Source organism: Bos grunniens, chromosome 28 (genome assembly GCF_055505025.1).
Source record: "Bos grunniens cultivar Pamir isolate PY7600 chromosome 28, Bosgru_T2T1.0, whole genome shotgun sequence".
In the NCBI taxonomy this organism is placed as follows: Eukaryota; Metazoa; Chordata; class Mammalia; order Artiodactyla; family Bovidae; genus Bos; species Bos grunniens.
In genome coordinates, this window is record NC_141192.1 from 15,310,213 (window position 1) to 15,328,015 (window position 17,803).

At 53.3% G+C, this 17,803-nt stretch overlaps 2 protein-coding genes across 30 annotated transcripts in view; one reads left to right on the forward strand and one right to left on the reverse strand.

Annotated features, from left to right (window-relative positions):
- The window catches only part of SAMD8 (sterile alpha motif domain containing 8), a 123,327-nt gene that overhangs the window by 57,489 nt on the left and 48,035 nt on the right, over positions 1 to 17,803 (reverse strand). The gene's annotated exons all lie outside the window — the stretch shown is intronic.
- LOC147342882 (dual specificity protein phosphatase 13B) lies at positions 5 to 14,631 on the forward strand. 25 transcript variants are annotated; one of them, XM_086381926.1, is made up of 9 exons: positions 5 to 1,820; positions 2,612 to 2,829; positions 4,320 to 4,372; positions 6,697 to 6,891; positions 7,886 to 7,980; positions 10,656 to 10,745; positions 11,726 to 11,899; positions 13,326 to 13,546; positions 14,186 to 14,631. In XM_086381926.1, exons 1-9 carry the CDS (start codon positions 1,612 to 1,614, stop codon positions 14,386 to 14,388), a joined length of 1,458 nt encoding a protein of 485 aa, XP_086238052.1. In that variant the 5' UTR covers positions 5 to 1,611; the 3' UTR covers positions 14,389 to 14,631. The 25 variants fall into 25 exon arrangements, with proteins under 25 accessions (XP_086238052.1, XP_086238026.1, XP_086238027.1 ...); XM_086381904.1 differs by having other exon boundaries at positions 1,628 to 1,820; positions 4,165 to 4,372; XM_086381909.1 differs by having other exon boundaries at positions 1,628 to 1,820; positions 4,165 to 4,372; positions 6,697 to 6,792.

Here is a 17,803-nt window from a genome sequence, read left to right on the forward strand (position 1 = left end):
AAATCCGAACCGGAAATGCTTCGCGAGGCGGGGAAAATCGACGGGAGGCGGAGCCCTAGGGGGTGGAGCCAAAACCGGAAGAGGCTCGGGGTTCAAGATGGGCGTGAGGGGAGGATTGCGATCTGAAACGGCTGCAAGGAAACTCGAGAGAGATGCATTTGGTCCAAAGCTAACGAGATGAGAGATGAGGCGCTACTACAGGCGGGGCGGGGCCTATGGGATTAGTAAATTGGGGGCAAGAGGGGCTTTTCCCCAATTCCTTGGCAGGGAGCCAGCTCCTCTCCAAGAGCCAACCTCCAGTCATCATTATTACCGTTTATTGCCCCTTTACTCTCTGACTGTCCCTATGCCAAATGCCATATAAATATATCACTTAATCCTTGTTCCACCTCTGCAGGGTATCACAACAGAGAAGGGCCAAGCAACTTTGCCTCAGGTTAGGCAGTTAATATGTGCCGAAGCCAGTATTCCTACTGAAGTCTAACTTAAGAACCTATGCTCTTCTCGCTTTACTGTACTGCCCCACCCTGAAGGAAGCCCCCACCTCAGGCTTAGCAGTGGCATAAACCAAGTGTAAAACCGCCTTCGACCTGGGCTCCAGCCCCCTCTTCACCTTGCTTCCTCGGGCGGTGCAAGGCAGGTTTCAGTGGCTCTGATGGGAGTGGGGATAGATTTTGGGGTGGACATGAGTGCAGCCTGCTTCCATGGAATGCCCTGGTATGGCCTTTACCCTCAAACCAGACTCAAAGCCAGGTGCAACTGGGAGCCTCCCCACTACAGCTCCACCACAAAGCCTTCATGAAGGCATCTGAGAGTGGGCAAGACATCTCACTTCAGCCTACAAGGACCTCTGGCATAAGGACAAATACAGACCTTTCTCTGTTTTTGCTGTGAGGACAAAAGCCCTTATAGGCAGAGGAATCTCCCTCCCACCCAAAAATATTTTTGATGACAGCCCTTTCTTTGGGTCTTCAGAAGGTCGAGGGAAACATTCAACTCTCCCTTCTGCCTCTCTGGCACACATTTTAGCCTTCTCTTTTGAGAAATCAGCCATCTTCATAACAGAACTATTGTTCAAACTTTCCCCCACAAACCCTGTGGGCACCCTTTAGATGAGGTCCTCCAGGCCTCCTCTCCACATTTCTCAGACTCTGTACCTCAGGAAACTTCCCCTGAGTCCCATAATCCAGAAGCTCATCCAACAGTCATACAGTTTCCACTTAGTATGTGACCCACCCAGACCTGAAGAACTTTTCCCATCATGCATCCTTGGAGCCAACCACCTCCTGCACCTGGATCTCTACCTTAATGCAGTCCTCAGAACCAAATAGCCTTATACAGGACTCTAAATCTATTAACATCTACTATGTGTTGGACTCAGAGTATCTTTTGTTTCAGCTAATCCTTATAATTCTTACTTGAGAGATGAAGAAACTGAGGCTGAGAGGTAAAGTGACTTGCAGAGACATATCTGATTCTCTATTGTCAGGCAGTTTTAGGCTAGGAGGTGACTTGGGGAGGAAAACGTCCTGTTTTCTCTGGAGGCCCCTGTAATTTGCTGAGTCACTTGCTGCTGTCTCACCTGTCCCTGCCAGTCTCTAGGAAGGAGGAATGACACTGGAGAGGCAGAGAGGAGTGACCACAGAGACAGAGGGGTGGGTGGGCTGGCCCATGGCGGAAGCCTCGCTCCCACAGCTGAGGGGAGATGCCGAAGCCACGCCTTGCCCCAGCGTCCTGGAACTGGAGGAGCTCCTGAGGGCAGGGAAGGTTTCTTCCAGCCACGTGGATGAAGTTTGGCCCAACCTTTACATAGGAGATGCGTGAGTGGTAGTTGGCTGAAGGGACGTGGGGGTGAGGACAAGGAGAGACAGTTCTTGGGATCTTTACCAGAGATGGGGTGTTGGGGTGAGAGAAAGGGCAACTGGTTCTGCTCTGAGTTTCCCAAGCCAGCGACTTTCTCCAGGACCCCTTCGTGCTAGGAACAGTGCAGTGATCAGGTGCAGCCACCAGGGGGAGCAGGGACTTTTGCCTGCCTGAAAGAAGGGAGCTCCCAAAGGTTCCCAGAGTCTTCTGGCACATCAGGAAGAACTGGTGGGTCTTGGGGATGGGGTGGGGCAAAGGACCGGGAATCGTGGTGATTTGGGGTGAGAGATGGGGTGGGCAGAGAGCTCCCCTTTCCGGTTCCAGCCTTCCTCCTCTGGCCACAGACTGGGTGAGGAAGGCTGACTGGACGTGAATCAAGGAAGGTGTCACCTTTAAATATTTGCAGATTAGAAGCAGGTATGAGGTAGTGGCCAGGAAGAGCCGGATGTGCAGGGCCGGGCATGGGGCAAGAATGGAGGTGCAGCTGGGTCCTAGGGCTGAAGCAATCCTTTCCTTCCTGTCTTGGCCATGGCAGGGGTGGATTGCCTCAGGAAGCAAAGAGAGGCTAAAGCTACATCCCTGTACTACCAGCTCCCCTACTAGAAAGCTCCTGGGTGAGGCTGTGAGCCGTGAACCCCACAAGTTCCTCTGGCTCCTTCTGGACCCTAATGGATTCATCGCTCTGAAGCAGGGGACCAGACAACGCCTCCTTCCCAGACCTTATGGCTTCCCTTCCTCCCCTCCCTAGGGCCACAGCAAATAACCGCTTTGAGCTATGGAAGCTGGGCATTACCCACGTGCTGAATGCCGCCCACGGGGGCCTCTACTGTCAGGGCAGCCCTGACTTCTATGGCAGCAGTGTGAGCTACCTGGGGGTGCCAGCCCACGACCTTCCTGAGTTCGACATCAGTGTCTACTTCTCCTCTGCAGCTGACTTCATCCACCGTGCCCTTAGCACGCCTGGGGGTAGGACCTGGCATCTGAACCCATGCTCTACCCAGCTCAGTCATGGGGGGATGTCCAGTTTCCCCTTTAACATCAGTGCCCTCCCATCCCTAGTTTGTAAAAAGTCATCATGTTTTTAAAATCCTCTGCTCAGTGTCCCAGCACTTTATCCAGTAGCATTGCTCCACAGACAGGGAAAGGGAGGCCTTTTGAAGGCCTTTTGAAGTACAAGGTCATACCCCGAGTTAGGAGCAGCCCTGGGGCTGGAAGCCAGGTCTCCCAAACAATAAAACAGTTCTTTCTCTGCATCTCTCAGCCTTGGGAGATTGCCATCTGGTATCTAGATGTCTGGTTTCTGCCCCAAAGTACTTTCAAATGGAAAAAAAAAGTCTTCTAATACCTGGGTTGCAACAAAGGAGCCTGGGGAAGCTGCCTCGTGTTCATCCTGGGTGAGAGCTGTGCCCCTTGCTACGCGACCCTGGATGAGCCAGTGTTCCTCTCTATACCTCGGTTTCTCATCTGAGTCATGGGAAAGACAAGACTGTGGCTCATAGCACTTTTCAATCCAAAGCATCCTGACCTTCATTTTTCTTCACCCATTCATTCATCAACTATTTATTATCTTCTCTGTGACAGGCATGGAGCTAGATAAGGGGACACTAGATACTTGCCTTAAGCAAAGCAGGGTCCCTGGTGGAAAGACATTCAAAATGTTAAGTATTACATCTGAGCACTACTCAGGTGAGTGAGTAAAAGTGAAGAGCGATGGGAGCACAGGACAGGGTCCTGGATTCAGAGGATCAGGAAGTTGGGGGGAATTCCCTCTACAACAGTATTCATTGGGCCCCATGCAAAAAGGATGAGCTGCTTTGTGATCCAAGTGATACCATGAGTAGTCAGGAAGCCGTATCTCAGTGGAATCCTGACAAATGAGTAGTAGATGTTAGTCAGACTGAGAGAAGGGAAAGACTTTTACAAGTAGTTGAAAGAGCATGTGGGAAGGCTGGAGGCCAGGGACCGCGACAGCTTCAAGGGACTGCAAGTTACCCAGTGTTTCCAGAGCTGAGAGCTGGGGTGAGACAGCCTGCAGTGAGCTGCAAGGTCAGCAGGGCCAGCCCACAGAGAGTCCTAGAAGCCGTGTTGGGGTGTGTGTACCCCATCCCAAGGGTAGGCATAAGAGGTGCTGATATACCCACTTGACGGATTGGGAAATGGAGGCCCAGACATGTTGAGTGATTTGCAGAGGGTCACAGAATACACCCAAAGCAGAGCAAGGGAAGGAACTTGGGTCCCCACCTCAGCCACTGGGTGGGCTGGCTGGTGGGAAAGGGTCTTTCAGCAGGATGTCTTCCTCAGCCAAGGTCCTGGTGCACTGCGTGGTCGGGGTGAGCCGCTCCGCCACACTGGTCCTGGCCTACCTCATGCTGCGCCAGCAGCTCTCCCTGCGCCAGGCGGTGATCACCGTGAGGGAGCGCCGATGGGTCTTCCCCAACAGAGGTTTCCTTCACCAGCTCTGCCGGCTGGACCAGCAGCTGCGGGGTGCAGGCCGGAGCTGAGGGGCCAGGTGAGGGTTGGGCAGGGCGTGAGGGGCCAAGGCTGGGTGCAGTGACAAGTGAAAGGTCAGGTGAGGGCTGGGCAGAGGGCAAGGGTGCAACTAGAATAAGGGCTTGGGTGAGGCCTGGCAGAGGACGTGAATGAGAGCAGTTCAGAGGTTGTGTTTCAGGGTTGAGTGGGGCTGGAAGAGAGGGTTGAAAGGGGCTTGGCCCATTCCCATCCTAGGCCTGGCTCAGGCAGCTTGATCGCCAGTCCCTCCCCCTACTCCCAGCCCACCCACAGATTCTCCAGAGCCAGAGAAGATGGAAAGGCTGGGAAAGAAAGGGGTGGGAAGCATAAAATGGAAGAGGTGAGGCCTTCCAAACTGGTCCTGGTGCTGACCTGCCCTACCTCCTTGGCCAAAAGCCTGTGGGGTTCACCTGAACCCCACCAAGATAGGAGCACAGCTGGTCCTGTACCTGAGGGCTGTCTGGCCCTTCCCACACCCCTGCACGCCCTCCCCTCAGGTCTGGATCCCAGTCCTTGGTGAAACGTGTGGCTGCAGCTGTTGCTCCAGGTTTAGTTAATCATGTCAGCCCCGCGCATCCATTCCCACAATGGAGAAAGAGAACGTGCTCCTGCCGCTGGCCACAACCTCCTCACACAAGCCCTGCTTGATACAAAGTTCTCCTGTCGTCACGGCCTTCAGTTCTTTGCCTTGGACTCAGCACCCAGCTCTCTACCTTCATACCCCACCCAGTGTGATCTCAGATCTGCAGAAGGACCCTCCCTAACCTCCCTCCCTCTCTGATTCTGGGGACCCCATAGGACATAAAGCCTTCCTGAAGTCTATCCATTTACCTTCTGCCTCCTCCTGTTGCATGTTCAGTGCATCTGGAGCAAAAGCCCTCAGGCCTTAGGCTGCAGAAAAGGGACAGATCCCCTGTATCTCTGTATGTCCTCTGCCCAAGCCACCTCCCTCCTGCTAGAGGCCCCAGTCTCCCCAGCTGCCCAGTAGAAGGAGCTTGGCTCTCCCTACGCAGCAGCAATGGTGCATCTCAGGCTCCCAGCCCACAGATGGTTGCCAAGGTGCTGCTGTAATTTCTTTGGCATCAGCTCTGTGTTTTCTTCCTGCTCAACTGAGAGGAGGCAGGGGTGTCTCTTCCTGGGGATGGAGAGGCTGTGGGGCCCCCAGATTGTGAGGCAGCTGCAGAATGCCCACTGCCCTTCTTCTCCCACCATGCCCATGTTGGGGCTGTCCCTGTCTGGCTCCAACAGCTCATCTTCCTTATATTCCATCCCCACTGAGGGCCATCTGAGGGAAGGTTAAGCCTCCAGAAATGCTCTCCACTTCCCCTATCCCAACTCCAGCTCCTGCTACCCATACTGTTCCTTCCTTCATCTCTCCTCAACCCTGACTTTGGCTGTGCCCCACCACCCAGTGGCTCAGAAGGGCTGCCAGCTGGAAGTGGGACACTGTCCTGGGCTCTTCTGGGAGTTAGCAGAGTAGCAGCTTTCTCCTCCTGCCAGAGCCTCCCTGGGACATGAACGAATCTCCCCCCTGCCCACCACCGATAAGAGCTGCTTTTGTCTCCGAATGCATAACCAGCCTATGCATGGGGAGCACGTGAGCAATATCAACCCTTTCCCATGTGCTGTTAGGAGGATGAGCATCTTGGGGTTGGGAATTGGGGCAGGAAGGAGGTCTCGGTTAGTTCGAGGGTGAATGCCAGGAAAGAAAATAGGGGTTATAGCTGGGGTTGGGATTAGGCCTAAGGCAAAGCTGGGTGGGAAACTGTTGTGTGGGTTCTGCAGGTGTGGCAGCCGAGAGGGGGATGGGAAGAGCATCTTCCCATCTTGCTCATTTTAGGCAGGTTTTGGGAACTGGGACAACAGCACATCTCTGATCATGCGCAGTCACCCCACTTCCTCAGCCTGGGGCCTTAAATCCTCTGACCTCAGACCTCTGCATTCTTCTTTTCAGGCAGCTGGCTTTGGGGGAGTCACTTGGGCTATAGCCTTGCACAATTCCTGGGGCTACATCCACAAAATAGTCTGTGAAGCTGGGGTCCCCAAGAGTTGTGCAGTGAGCAACCTGTGTGACTGTACACAGTAGTCCTAGGGCTGAAGACTCAGCAGTGAGGGGGCTTTGGGGACAGGTCATCTCTCTTCAAGAGCCTTGGGCCTCAAACTTGCCTCTTCATCTCTTTTGGCACCCATAACCCACTTGATCTTACACAGGGGCTCAAGGCAGAAGCAGGTTTAGCTGGCAGCTCTTGTCCTTGCCCTGGTGAGTCCCGGCCAACCTGAGCCTCGGTTTACCTGCCTGTAACATGGAGTTCATTTCTCCTCCAGAGCTGGGCCTTACTCCCTGCTATGGGGCTCTGCCACTTTGCCCTGGCCCTGCTGGTGCTGCTGGAGGTTGTGGCCCACGTGGATACCCAGAAGATGGTAAGAGCCCAGTGCGGGGCCCGCCCTAGAGCCTGCAACTCCATCCACTTCCTCCTGCTGCCTGCACTCCCTCTCAGCCATGGCCTCCAGTTCTCACAGGTGGGAAGGGGCTGCCCTCTCAGCCAGGCCCTGAGGACTCCTCTCCCAGGGGCTTTAAGTTCCCCTAGGAGTGGGGGGACATGGGAGTGGAGGGGCGGTTCTAAGTGCTCCTGATAGCCTGTGGCCACAGCTGCCTCCATCAGCCCCCGCCAGGGCTCAGGGAGCCACAGTAAGGGCTGAGCCCAGCTTGCTGGAGCTCGGGCTTCAGAGACCCAGAGGAGGCGTGGCTGCAGGTAATCATCTGTGTGGCGGTCATCTGGGGGTGTGAGTGGAGAAGAGTACTGAAGCATGGGTATATGAGGAGGGTCTCTGAAGAGTGAGATTTCTTAACAGACCCAAATCCAAGGTGTCTAACTGAGCTGTCAGCCTTGGAAGGGACTTTAAAGGGATGGTGAGGTCTGCTCCAGGAGTGTCTTCTGGGGGAGGGAAGGGGTTCACAGAGAACAGGCTGGTTTCCAGACGCACGGTTTCTGACTGTAGGCCGGGCCTGTTCCAAAGACCTGCTCTGAGTGCCACTTAGATCTTTGTCTGTCTTTCTGCCCATATTTCCCTCAGCCTGATCTGGATCTTAGTCTGGGGCCAGTCCTATAACCTTTGGCTCCCAGCGAGGGGCCCCTGGGCCTGGGTTCTGGTGTCAGCGCTGCCAGCTGGGACATGATTTGGCTGTTCTCTTCCCCGCTCTCCCCCTTGGAGACGCCTTCTCGCTTTAACTTGCTGCCCATACTCCACGTGCTCCCCATGAAGACCAAAGAACCTTCCCAATAGGCTTATTCCATCTCCCTAACTCCTGCCCCACAATCCATGACCACATCCACACACGCCACAGGCAGACCCCCTTGCTAGACTGCCTCTGCTCCCAGCGGGGCCAGGTGCCTGGCTGGGCTTGGCAATGACCGTGCCAGGAGACCCGTGGGGGAGTGGGGAGTGGCAGGGGGAGGCCAGAGGAGGGGAGCAGCACATCATGCTTTATAATTAAACTCCAATCAAAAAATAGAAACAGCATCAAGTGTGCAGAGACAGGCGTCTGAAAGCTGGGAGCAAAAAGTGCCCGTCAGAGAAGACCACAGCCTGGGCCAAATACCCCCACAGGTGGGTAAGTGCCCCTACTCTGGGGGCTGCAGAGCATGCTGGGTAAAGAGGGCCAGGACACCTGTGCCTGTGCATGTCGGGGGTGGGAGAGGCAGCTGCACTGGATTAGCGGAGAGATTGGGTCGGAGATAGAGGCACAGATGAAGCCTAGTAATCAGATCAACCTGGGCTTGAATCCTGGCTCCTGTGCTTACTGGCTGTGTGACCTTGGGCATAGAGCTTAATCTTTCTGAGCCTTAGTTTCCTCATCTGTAAAAATGGGGATAGTAAATGTTATCTGCCTCATAAGGGTGCTGTGAGAATTCAGTGAGAAAAATTTAAGCCTTTAGCTCTGTCTGATACAAAGCGTATCCTTAGTTAGTGGTAAATACAATAACCATTACTGGATAGAGAAAGACAAATTAAGGAACACAAAGAGAGACCAAGCCTCACTGTCCCATGGGATATGACTGAGGCTTCAAAGGGTAAGAGTGATGATAATAAGAGTAAGATGCACCATTTATTCGGCATCTACCAGGAGGTGGACACTGGGGGAGGTGCCCTTAACACTTCCTTGTCTCATGGCATTCTCACAGCAGCTCCACTGAGAAAACTGGCTGAGAAGGCCACTCAGATCCCAGCTCCAGACCTGAGAACTTGGCCCAGGTCTGCCCTCCTCCAAGGCCAGCACGCAGGGCGCAGGGTCACAGGCAGCTCCCCACTGGCCGCCTGCCTGCCACCCTCCCCAAGGCTTCCTTCGCCAGACTTTTCACTTGTCCTGCCCTGAGCTCTCTGGCCCCACTTCTCCTGTGGCTACAGTCCCATGTGGTCTGCCTGGAGGGGGAGGAGAGAATGAGCAGGAGGGAAGACCGGGAGGGGGTGGATGGCAGACAGCTGCTCCCCTGCCCTGCAGAGGCCTGAGCCTTGGTCTGAGGCTGTGGCATGTCAGGTGGTGTGCTGGGGGGCTGTGTGGAAGCATGAGCTCCTGTGAGGGGGTGGAGACAGAGGCACCGGCGACAGCAACATAGAGGGGAGGAGGGGCACAAAGGCAGAAAACAGGTGTCTGAACTTGTAAACAGCAGCAACTCAAGAGCGGAAAGAGCACCGCCCACAGGGGCAGCTGCTCAGCTTAGGGGGAGACTCAGGAAGGAGGCAGAAGGGGCATCGGAGGGAGCGGGGTGCAGAGCCTATCCTTGCTGGACGTGGGGCCCACGTCTACAGCCACGTCACCCTGGACGCACCCGATCTTGTCTGGACATCGGGCCCAGGTTTCACCCAGCTGTGGCCAAGAAGATGCAGGAGGAGGGGTCAGGCAGGACTCTCAGTCTAGATCTGGGGATGGCAGAAACCAGGGCCTGCTGCAGCCACCAACTTCCCTTCTGTGGGTGTGCCCAGAGCTCTACGGATGAGTCGCTGGGTGGGGGCTGGGCCCTCGCAGGATAGAGCAGACACGTAGCGGGTATATCCATGAGCATTGGGTGTGAGGTCCAAGGTGAGGCCTAACAACGAGTACTCCTATGTTCAAGGAAAAGGCCCCCTTCTCCAGACCTGGGCCTAGACCCTGAGGAGGCTGAGGCTGGGCTGTGGCCTAGCAGCTCTCATCCCCAACCCCTCTGCTGGCTCCTCCATCTCCCAGGAGCCTCCAGGAGGATCAGGGACAAGTTCTGTCTCAGCAGGAGTTTGCCGGTCCCAGGCACAGCTGAGCTGCAAGACACCCACTGGACACTGGGTGGCGGCCTTACCCCACACCAAGCTCAGAGGCCTGCAGCTGCGCCCGCAAGGCTTCCCAAAGCCCCATCTCACCCCACCTGGGACTCCTGCTGCCCCAGCTGGTAGCTCCAGACCCATGTGGCTGTCGACCTCTCCGCACGCCAACAATATAGCCAACAATATACACTTCGCTCTTCCCTGTAGTTTCTGCAAACCCAGCCACTCCTCTCTCATTCTCAGATCAGACCTTCCAGATACTTCTTAAAGCAGGCAAGGCCAGTATCTTTAAGATAAGAAAGAGAAATCATGTCCCAGACAGGAGCTAAGACTTGCTCTTGACCTCAGAATGAGCTGTGGTTAGGCTCTCTGCACGCTTTCTAAAGTTCGTTTCCTACCACTTCACGTAGCCTCCCATCTCCCAGGGCCAAGAGCCTTTAACCCCAAAGAGACACCAAGCAGAGAGGGGTCCGGAGGTGTGGAAGGACTGCACTTCAGTCCGCAGGGGCCTGCGTCTGCTCTCAGGCCCCACCCCCACCGGTTCCAAGGGGAGGACCTGGAATTCTAGCCGCTTCACAGCATTTGTGTTCCAGGCGGAACCTGCCCCTGCCTCGTTCTGCTCACGTGCTGGGTCCTGTCCCTGCACCCACTCCCCCACTCCTGGCCCCAGACCATGCCGTAGGTAGGTGGCAGGCCACTCTGCCTGCCCTGAGAGGTCACAGTGGGATGAAAGGGAAAGCCGGGTCTTCGCTTCCGCCCTGCCCTCCCACTGCCCGCTGGGTGAGCCTGGCCAAGCCAGTGGCCTCCTGGGTGCCCATTTCTCTTCCTGGTCCTGGCACCGCCAACCACAGAACAAAGAAGTTCTTCCCAGTTTGTACCTTCCCTAGTTACTGGTTGAAGGGGCCAGGGCCAGTTAGCCAAGAGAGGCACTCCTTCCCAGCCCAGCACCAGGCCCAGGTTCTGGTGCCACTGACATCCCAGCTCTGCAGGGTCTCGGATTCCCTCAGCCAGCTGACTCCTGATACGAGCCACCCCACCGCGGTGAGGCCTGACCTGCAGCACTGGCCTGAGTCACAGGGGTAAGGAGGAAAATCCCAGGGCCTATAGGCAGACATGGAACAGCTACAGCAGGCTCCCCTGTAGAGAAAGATGGGTTAGCAACCACTCTGGAGTCCTCAAAGTGGGTAATGCGAAGGCTGGGGGATGGACCTGAAGGCATAAGAATGGGACTGAAACCCTAGCCTTGTTCCTTAGTGACCATACAACTTTGAGCATCACTTAACCAATTATTCTCTCTGACCTTCAGCTTCCTCCTATGTAAAATAGGGACTTTCCATGAATGAGGCCCCAGCGCCCAAAAGGCATCAGCGCATTCAGCAGGGAAGTGCCAACAAGGGTCAGTTCATAGCCCAGGCTCCTTAACTCCAGAGCTGGGCTCTGACCTTCAAGCACCTGAAGGTGGGAAGGGATGGGAGCCTGAGGACCAGCCCTGTAAGCAGCAGAAAAACGGGGCTTGAGATGAGCTGCCCGGTTGTCGGGGTCTAAGTGCCTTCTGTGGGCCACAGCCATCTGGAGTTCTCATCCTTACAAACTCCCAAGTAACCAGAGACATAAGGGGTGGGGTCTGCACTGGATTGCTGCTAAGTCACTTCAGTTGTGTCTGACTCTGTGCAACCCCATAGACGGCAGCCCACCAGGCTCCCCCGTCCCTGGGATTCTCCAGGCAAGAGTACTGGAGTGGGGTGCCATTGCCTTCTCCGACAGGGAGCTTTGAGGGGCCCTTGAACAAAGTTTCCAACACCAGGGGCCTCTGGAGAGAGTAGGGGAGAGGGCTTCCTGGCTCCACAGTGGTGACAAGGGGTTGGCTCCTGATTTCCTGTGGAAAGGGTCTAGGCCTCAGCCCCAGTCGAGCTGGTTAATAACCTCATCTGAGATAACTGAGGCCCTTCTGAAGCATCCCAGTGGCACCTGGGCAATGCACATGCCTGGGCCTCCATGTCAGCTGGACCCACCTGTGGGGAGCCTGCCCCTTGCCACTGCAGTGTCCACTCTGTTCTAGGATGGACTCGCTGCAGAAGCAGGACCTCCGGAGGCCCAAGATCCATGGGTCAGTCCGGGTGTCCCCCTACCAGCCACCCACGCTGGCCTCGCTGCAGCGCTTACTGTGGGTCCGTCGGGCTGCCATGTTGAACCACATCAATGAAGTCTGGCCCAACCTCTTCCTGGGAGACGCGTAAGTACGAGCCACGGTGGGGGCTGGGGGGAGCAGAAGGGGACCCTTGCCCGGAGCCTGTGAGGAGCAGAGTTGGCACCCTCTTTGCCTCCGACCATCTCTTTTCACATATTTATTTCCTTTTACACTGTTACTACTTTGGGGAACTAGAACATATCCAAGAAAGTGCACAAAGCCTCAGTTTCAGACCCCAGGTCAAGAAATAAGACATTACTTGTGCCCCGGAAGCCTCCACTGAACCCTTCTCGGCATAACCTTTTCCCCTGTAGATAACCACTGAGTACTGAAATAGTTATTTCCTTGCTTTTCTTTACAGTTTCACCACTTGTGTTAGTTTTGCCCAGCTTTTAAAGTGATAGGAATCGAGGCATGTTGGGTATTTTGTACCTGGCGTCATCTGCTCAAAATTGGGAGATGCCAGCAGTATGTGTAGCATACAGTTCATTGCTATATATTATTCATTTGCATGTAAATACCACAGTTTATCCATTCTGTTTGAATTGTTTCCACTTTGGGGCTATTATAAACAGAAATTCTAAAAGCATTCTAGTACATGTACCCTGGGAACCACACATGTTTCTCTAGGATATATATATAGACACAGTGTGCAATATGAGTCATTTTCCCTAAAAGTTGTCTTAAAATCTAGAACATATGGATGAATATATGTGGATGTTATAAGTTTTCTTTAATATTTAGAAAATATAGATCAATATCTTATTAACAATATGACAAATATGTATCTCCCCTACATGCACAGATAACCAGTTATAAAATCCTTGACTTAAAAAAAAAATGCATACACACATACATACATAAATGCTTTTTCACAGTTCTTTTTTTTACAAAAATGGTATCATTTTATAATCTCATTTTGTAATCTGCTTTATATAGGAAACTTTTTAAATGGAACCACACAACATACTTTAAATGCACTTTTAAGCGACATTCTATTTTGTTATCCTGTTCTTTTCATAGGTTCTCAGGATAGTACCAACACCTTTTCTTCCTCCCCTGCATCTATCTGCCACATTTTAGTGGGTGTGCGGTATTTCATTCAGCTGTATCAATAGTCAGTCTCCTCTTACAGGCTATTTAGTGATTCTCCCTGCCCCCCACTTTTTCTCTATCTTAAATGTCACTAGATACAGTTTACATTTGTCTGTGAGCACATTTGGAATTCTTTAAGTTCCTAGGAGGCTGGGGCAAGTGCGCGTTTTTGAGGCTTCTAATGCATGTGGCTGAACTGCCCTCCAGAAAAGTTGGCCTGAGTGAAATGGAGCCCCTTCATTTCTGAATCAGACCAGTTCACTGATTCCAGGTTCTACCCTTGGAAGAGGTCAGCAGAGGAGGCCAAGGGGTGAATTCCAGCACAGCCGGGGCAGACTCAGTGAGCTCTACCCCACCTCCTCCTGTGTCCCTCCAGGTACGCAGCCCGGGACAAGAACAAGTTGACCCAGCTGGGCATCACACATGTTGTGAATGTTGCCGCAGGCAAGTTTCAGGTGGACACAGGTGCCAAGTTCTACCGCGGAATGCCCTTGGAGTACTATGGCATCGAGGCTGATGACAACCCCTTCTTTGACCTCAGTGTCTACTTTCTGCCTGTTGCTCGATACATCCGAAGCGCCCTCAGTGTTCCCCAAGGTCAGCTGCTGGGGAAAGAATGGGAATGGAGAGGGGTGCAGGCGGGATCTGGGGTTATCTACTTTTCCAATACGTGGATGGTGGGATCCTTTAGCAACCCTCCCACCCCAGGGGGCTCACTACTAGCATTTAGTGAGCAGTCCCTTTGGGGGGAACCTCACCCTTGAGACTAACAATCATAGATATAACTAAGGTCCAGTGTGGTCATCAGGGTAACCATATCCCTCAGTAAGAGGCCAGGTGTTGGCAGAAGGTCCAAGACCTAGCAAGGGCTCTGGAGTGGGTTCCTCTATGCTGAGGCCTTGGTGTGGAGCTGCAGGGGCAGGGGAGAGGGAAGGATGGAGGACAGGGAGGTGGGTGGACACCCGCGAAATCTGATGCAAACCCAGGGGACTCCAGGAGTACTGACCCTCACCATGCTAGAGTTGCAAACGATGCCTGTGGCAAAGGAAGCACCCTGGAGCAGGAGAAGGGGATTCCAGCTGCTACCCTTAGCCCTGCCACTAACATGCTATATGACCTCGAGCGAGTCCCTTTCTTTTCGGGCCTGAGTAGTAAGGGATGCTGTGACAGCTGGGCAGAAGCATCTCCTACTCCCTCGGGGATGGGTGCCTGATGCCCAGCTGGGTCTCCCCACAGGCCGCGTGCTGGTACACTGTGCCATGGGGGTGAGCCGCTCTGCCACAGTTGTCCTGGCCTTCCTCATGATCTGCGAGAACATGACGCTGGTGGAGGCCATCCAGACAGTGCAGGCCCACCGCGATATCTGCCCCAACTCGGGCTTCCTCCGGCAGCTCCAGGTCCTGGACAACCGACTGGGGCGGGAGACGGGGCGGCTCTGACCTGGTGGGCAGCCTGGAATCCTGACCCTCTGGCCGGCACGGCCCACCTAACCAGCCTGCACCTGGGGGCCTTGTTTCCGGTGACCTTGAGATGTAAATAGCAAGTGGGGGCTTAGCTGAGGCAGAGGCAGGGAGAGCTGGTGATGACCTTTAGCAGGTGGATTTTCCCTGACCCAATCCAAAGATTCTTTATGCAAAAGAGAGTTCAGTCTGTCTCTATAATAAAAGGTTCATCATAATAAAGACTTCATCTTCTGGTGAGTTCATCTGCTGGTGAAGGTTCATCTTCTGGTGGTTTGTGGGGCAGTGGCTCACTCCTAGGATGGTCAGGAGGTTCCAGAAGGCTAGACAACCTATGATGGCAGTCTAGAGACAGAGTCTGAGTCCACTGTCTGAATAAAGACCAAAGTTTGAGGCATCACCATCCTTCACATGCCTGCCCTGTATCAAAACCGACTGTCAAAACGTGCTGTGCACACACATGCAGGTATCTCCTGAATCCAGTCAGGCTTTTCATCTTCAGTCTGCTTTCAAAAGCACTGACTGAAATCACAGAAGCCTAACAGAGGCATTAAACAAGAGGGTAGGAGACACGCCAAAATTCTTGGTGAAGGATGGTTATGATAGCGCAACACTGGCTTTGAGTTTCTTCTTGTGCCCTAATAAAATAAAACAGTGCAAAAAGCCCCCAATTCCTCACTGTACGTGAGGTGTTTATGAGGACTAGATGGGCTGGCTTTCCTTTGACCTCTCTGCCGGTTCCTATGGAGCTCTTGCCTCCTCCAGCTGACCCCTGCTGAATGGCAAGGTCTCTTTGAGAGTTCTGGCCTCTGCATCTTCTCTCCCTCTGTGTTTTCACTCCTTGGGGGAGGGGGAGGTCCTCTTGCTCCCACAGCCTCAGTTCACATCTCTAGGTGGATGACTCTCAGACCCCTGTGGTGGCCCAGTTTTCTTTTCTGAGCTCAAAAACCTCAGTATACTACTGGCCACCTTCATTTGAATACTGCACTTGAATTTCAAACTGAACTTTTCATCACCTGCCACCTGGACCCATTCCTCTTCCTAGTTCCCACTTTAGTGAAGGGTTCTGATGGACATTATCGCCCAAGCCAATGGTGGGTGTCACCCTGGACTCCTGCCTTTCTTCCAGTTGGCCTACCAACTCTATCTCCTCAAGCGAGCTCGGATCTGCTCATTTAGCTTCATCTTTGCCGACTACCCAAATTCAAGCCACCTCACCTCTCACCTGGCTTCCTGCTCAGCCCGACGGTCTCTCTGCCTCTAGCCTTGCCCCTCCCAATCCCCACGCAGGCCCCGGACATCTTACTAAAATGAAAATCTGATCAGATCACTCTAACACTTACAGCCCCTCAAAGACAGACAACTTGACAAAGTATAAAGATTCTTCATTTTCTGAGAACTTCTCACGTCTCCAGACATTTCTCTAATTCTGTTCCCATACATGCTGTGTAATTAAGAAATGCTAAATCCACCTGCACTTTCCAGAAATGTTCCACTCTCTTACCTCTTGGTGCTTTATACATGCTTCAGGTTACACCGCCTGAAAGCACATCCTCACACGTTTTCACTGGGGTCTCTTTGAGATGTCTCAGTTTAGATGTCACTTCTGGGGAGCCCCCTGGACCCTGCAAACCTCAGTGAAGTGTTCTCCCTCAAGCTACCAAAATGTCCATCTACCCCTTGTGTATCACCCATCATCTGAATTGTAAGTGCCCAGGGCTCTGTCATTCTTTTCCAGCTGGCAGCCTCTCAGCAGGCTTTCTCTGGGCTCAAGGACCCCAAGACTCCCACCCTCTCTGGCTGTAACCCTACCTTCAGGGAGGGTTCTGTGTTACTGTGCCCTCTCTACGGGGGCCACCAGGGGGAGTGGCTCCCCACCTGGCCCCAGGACTGGGCCTGCCTCCATAGGGGACCTCCTCTCCTCCCAGCACCACCTGCCACGACATCTCACCATTTGGTCACCCTGACACCCTCTTCCCAGCTCATCTTGTCTCCTTGGGCCACCTATGACGTCTCTCTTTGCTCTCCTGCCAAGGCTTTCTGGGGACAGCCCGACCCTCTCCTGGGGGCTTAAGGAGTCTGTATCCTTCGCTGCCATCTGCTCTATTTCCAGAGGGCAAGTCCTTTTCCTTTGTTGCAAATCAAAAAAAAGAGTCACCTCTGACTAAACCAGTAGACCTATTTCCAAGTCATGGTGCTCAACTCAGGGAGCTGAGCACAGGATGTGTTTTAGGACCCACTCACTCCTGCAATTTATGAACCGTACAAACATGTACCGCCCTCTCTGGGTCATAGAGACTTAATATCCCCATTTTACAGATGAACAAACTTAGGCTCAGAGAAGCTAAAATGAGGCTGGATGTTGCCTGCCAGATCCAGGATCTCTGGGTTCTAGCTGCGAAGGACAGGTGCTGCCCAGCAGCTCCCGTTCTCCTCCCCACAGCAGTGGTTCCTAGTCCCAGCTGGCTGCCTCAGGTGCTCTCTGGGCCTCTTCCAAAAGGTAAACACATGTCCCAGCAGAAGTCTGCGCCCAACCAGGCAGGATGGAGAACCTCTCGGCTTTTCCCTTGGGTTAGTGAGGCCTATAATTCTCCAGAGCAGACAAAGCTAATCCTTGCCCCATAGCCCAGCCTGCCCACCCCCAATTCCCTTGGATCCCCTTGCTCTGCCTGACAGCTCAGCCCTTGTTGCTATTTCCTGCTCATGCATGGTCAGCAGGATCCAAAATAGTGGCTCCAGAAACTAGTCTCTAAATCAACATCCGGGTCTATAACTGTGGGCAGCTGGCCCTTGCTGCCTGGGTGGAGTACCTTGAATCTGGAACAGAGCCGTAGCCTGGGCCTGGGGCGTTTGTTTCAGCAGGTTACCTTCTTGGGGCTCTAAGGGTTGGACTCAGATTCTGGACATATGGGGTGAAGAAGGCAGGGAAAGAAAAACATGCCCCAGAGCACCCGAGGAAACAGAGGTTGAGCTCCAGATTGGCACCTCCACCAGGAAGCCTTCCTGCTGCCACACTTGGCCCAGAAAGTCTGTGATAAAGCATCTGCTCCTCCTGTTCTATGGAGCAGGCTCGTGAAAGAAGTGAGGTGTTGTTAAGACCATGAACTTGGACTGTGGTTATATAAGAAGTTAACATTAGAGGAAGCTGCTTGAAGGGTAGCTAAGAAATAAAAAGTTTTTACAATTTGTTGACAAGTACTGAATGCTTTGTGTATGCCAGGTACTATGCTGAGTATATTAGATACATTACCTATCTTTTTTTTTCAGTTTCATCATCATGTTTTATTTCTTTAGGGAAAAAGCAGAAATTAAATATGGCAAAATGTTAAAATTTGACAATATTGAGTTGTGGGAGTACAGATATCTGGTTTTCCTTTTTTTGGTATTTTTAAAC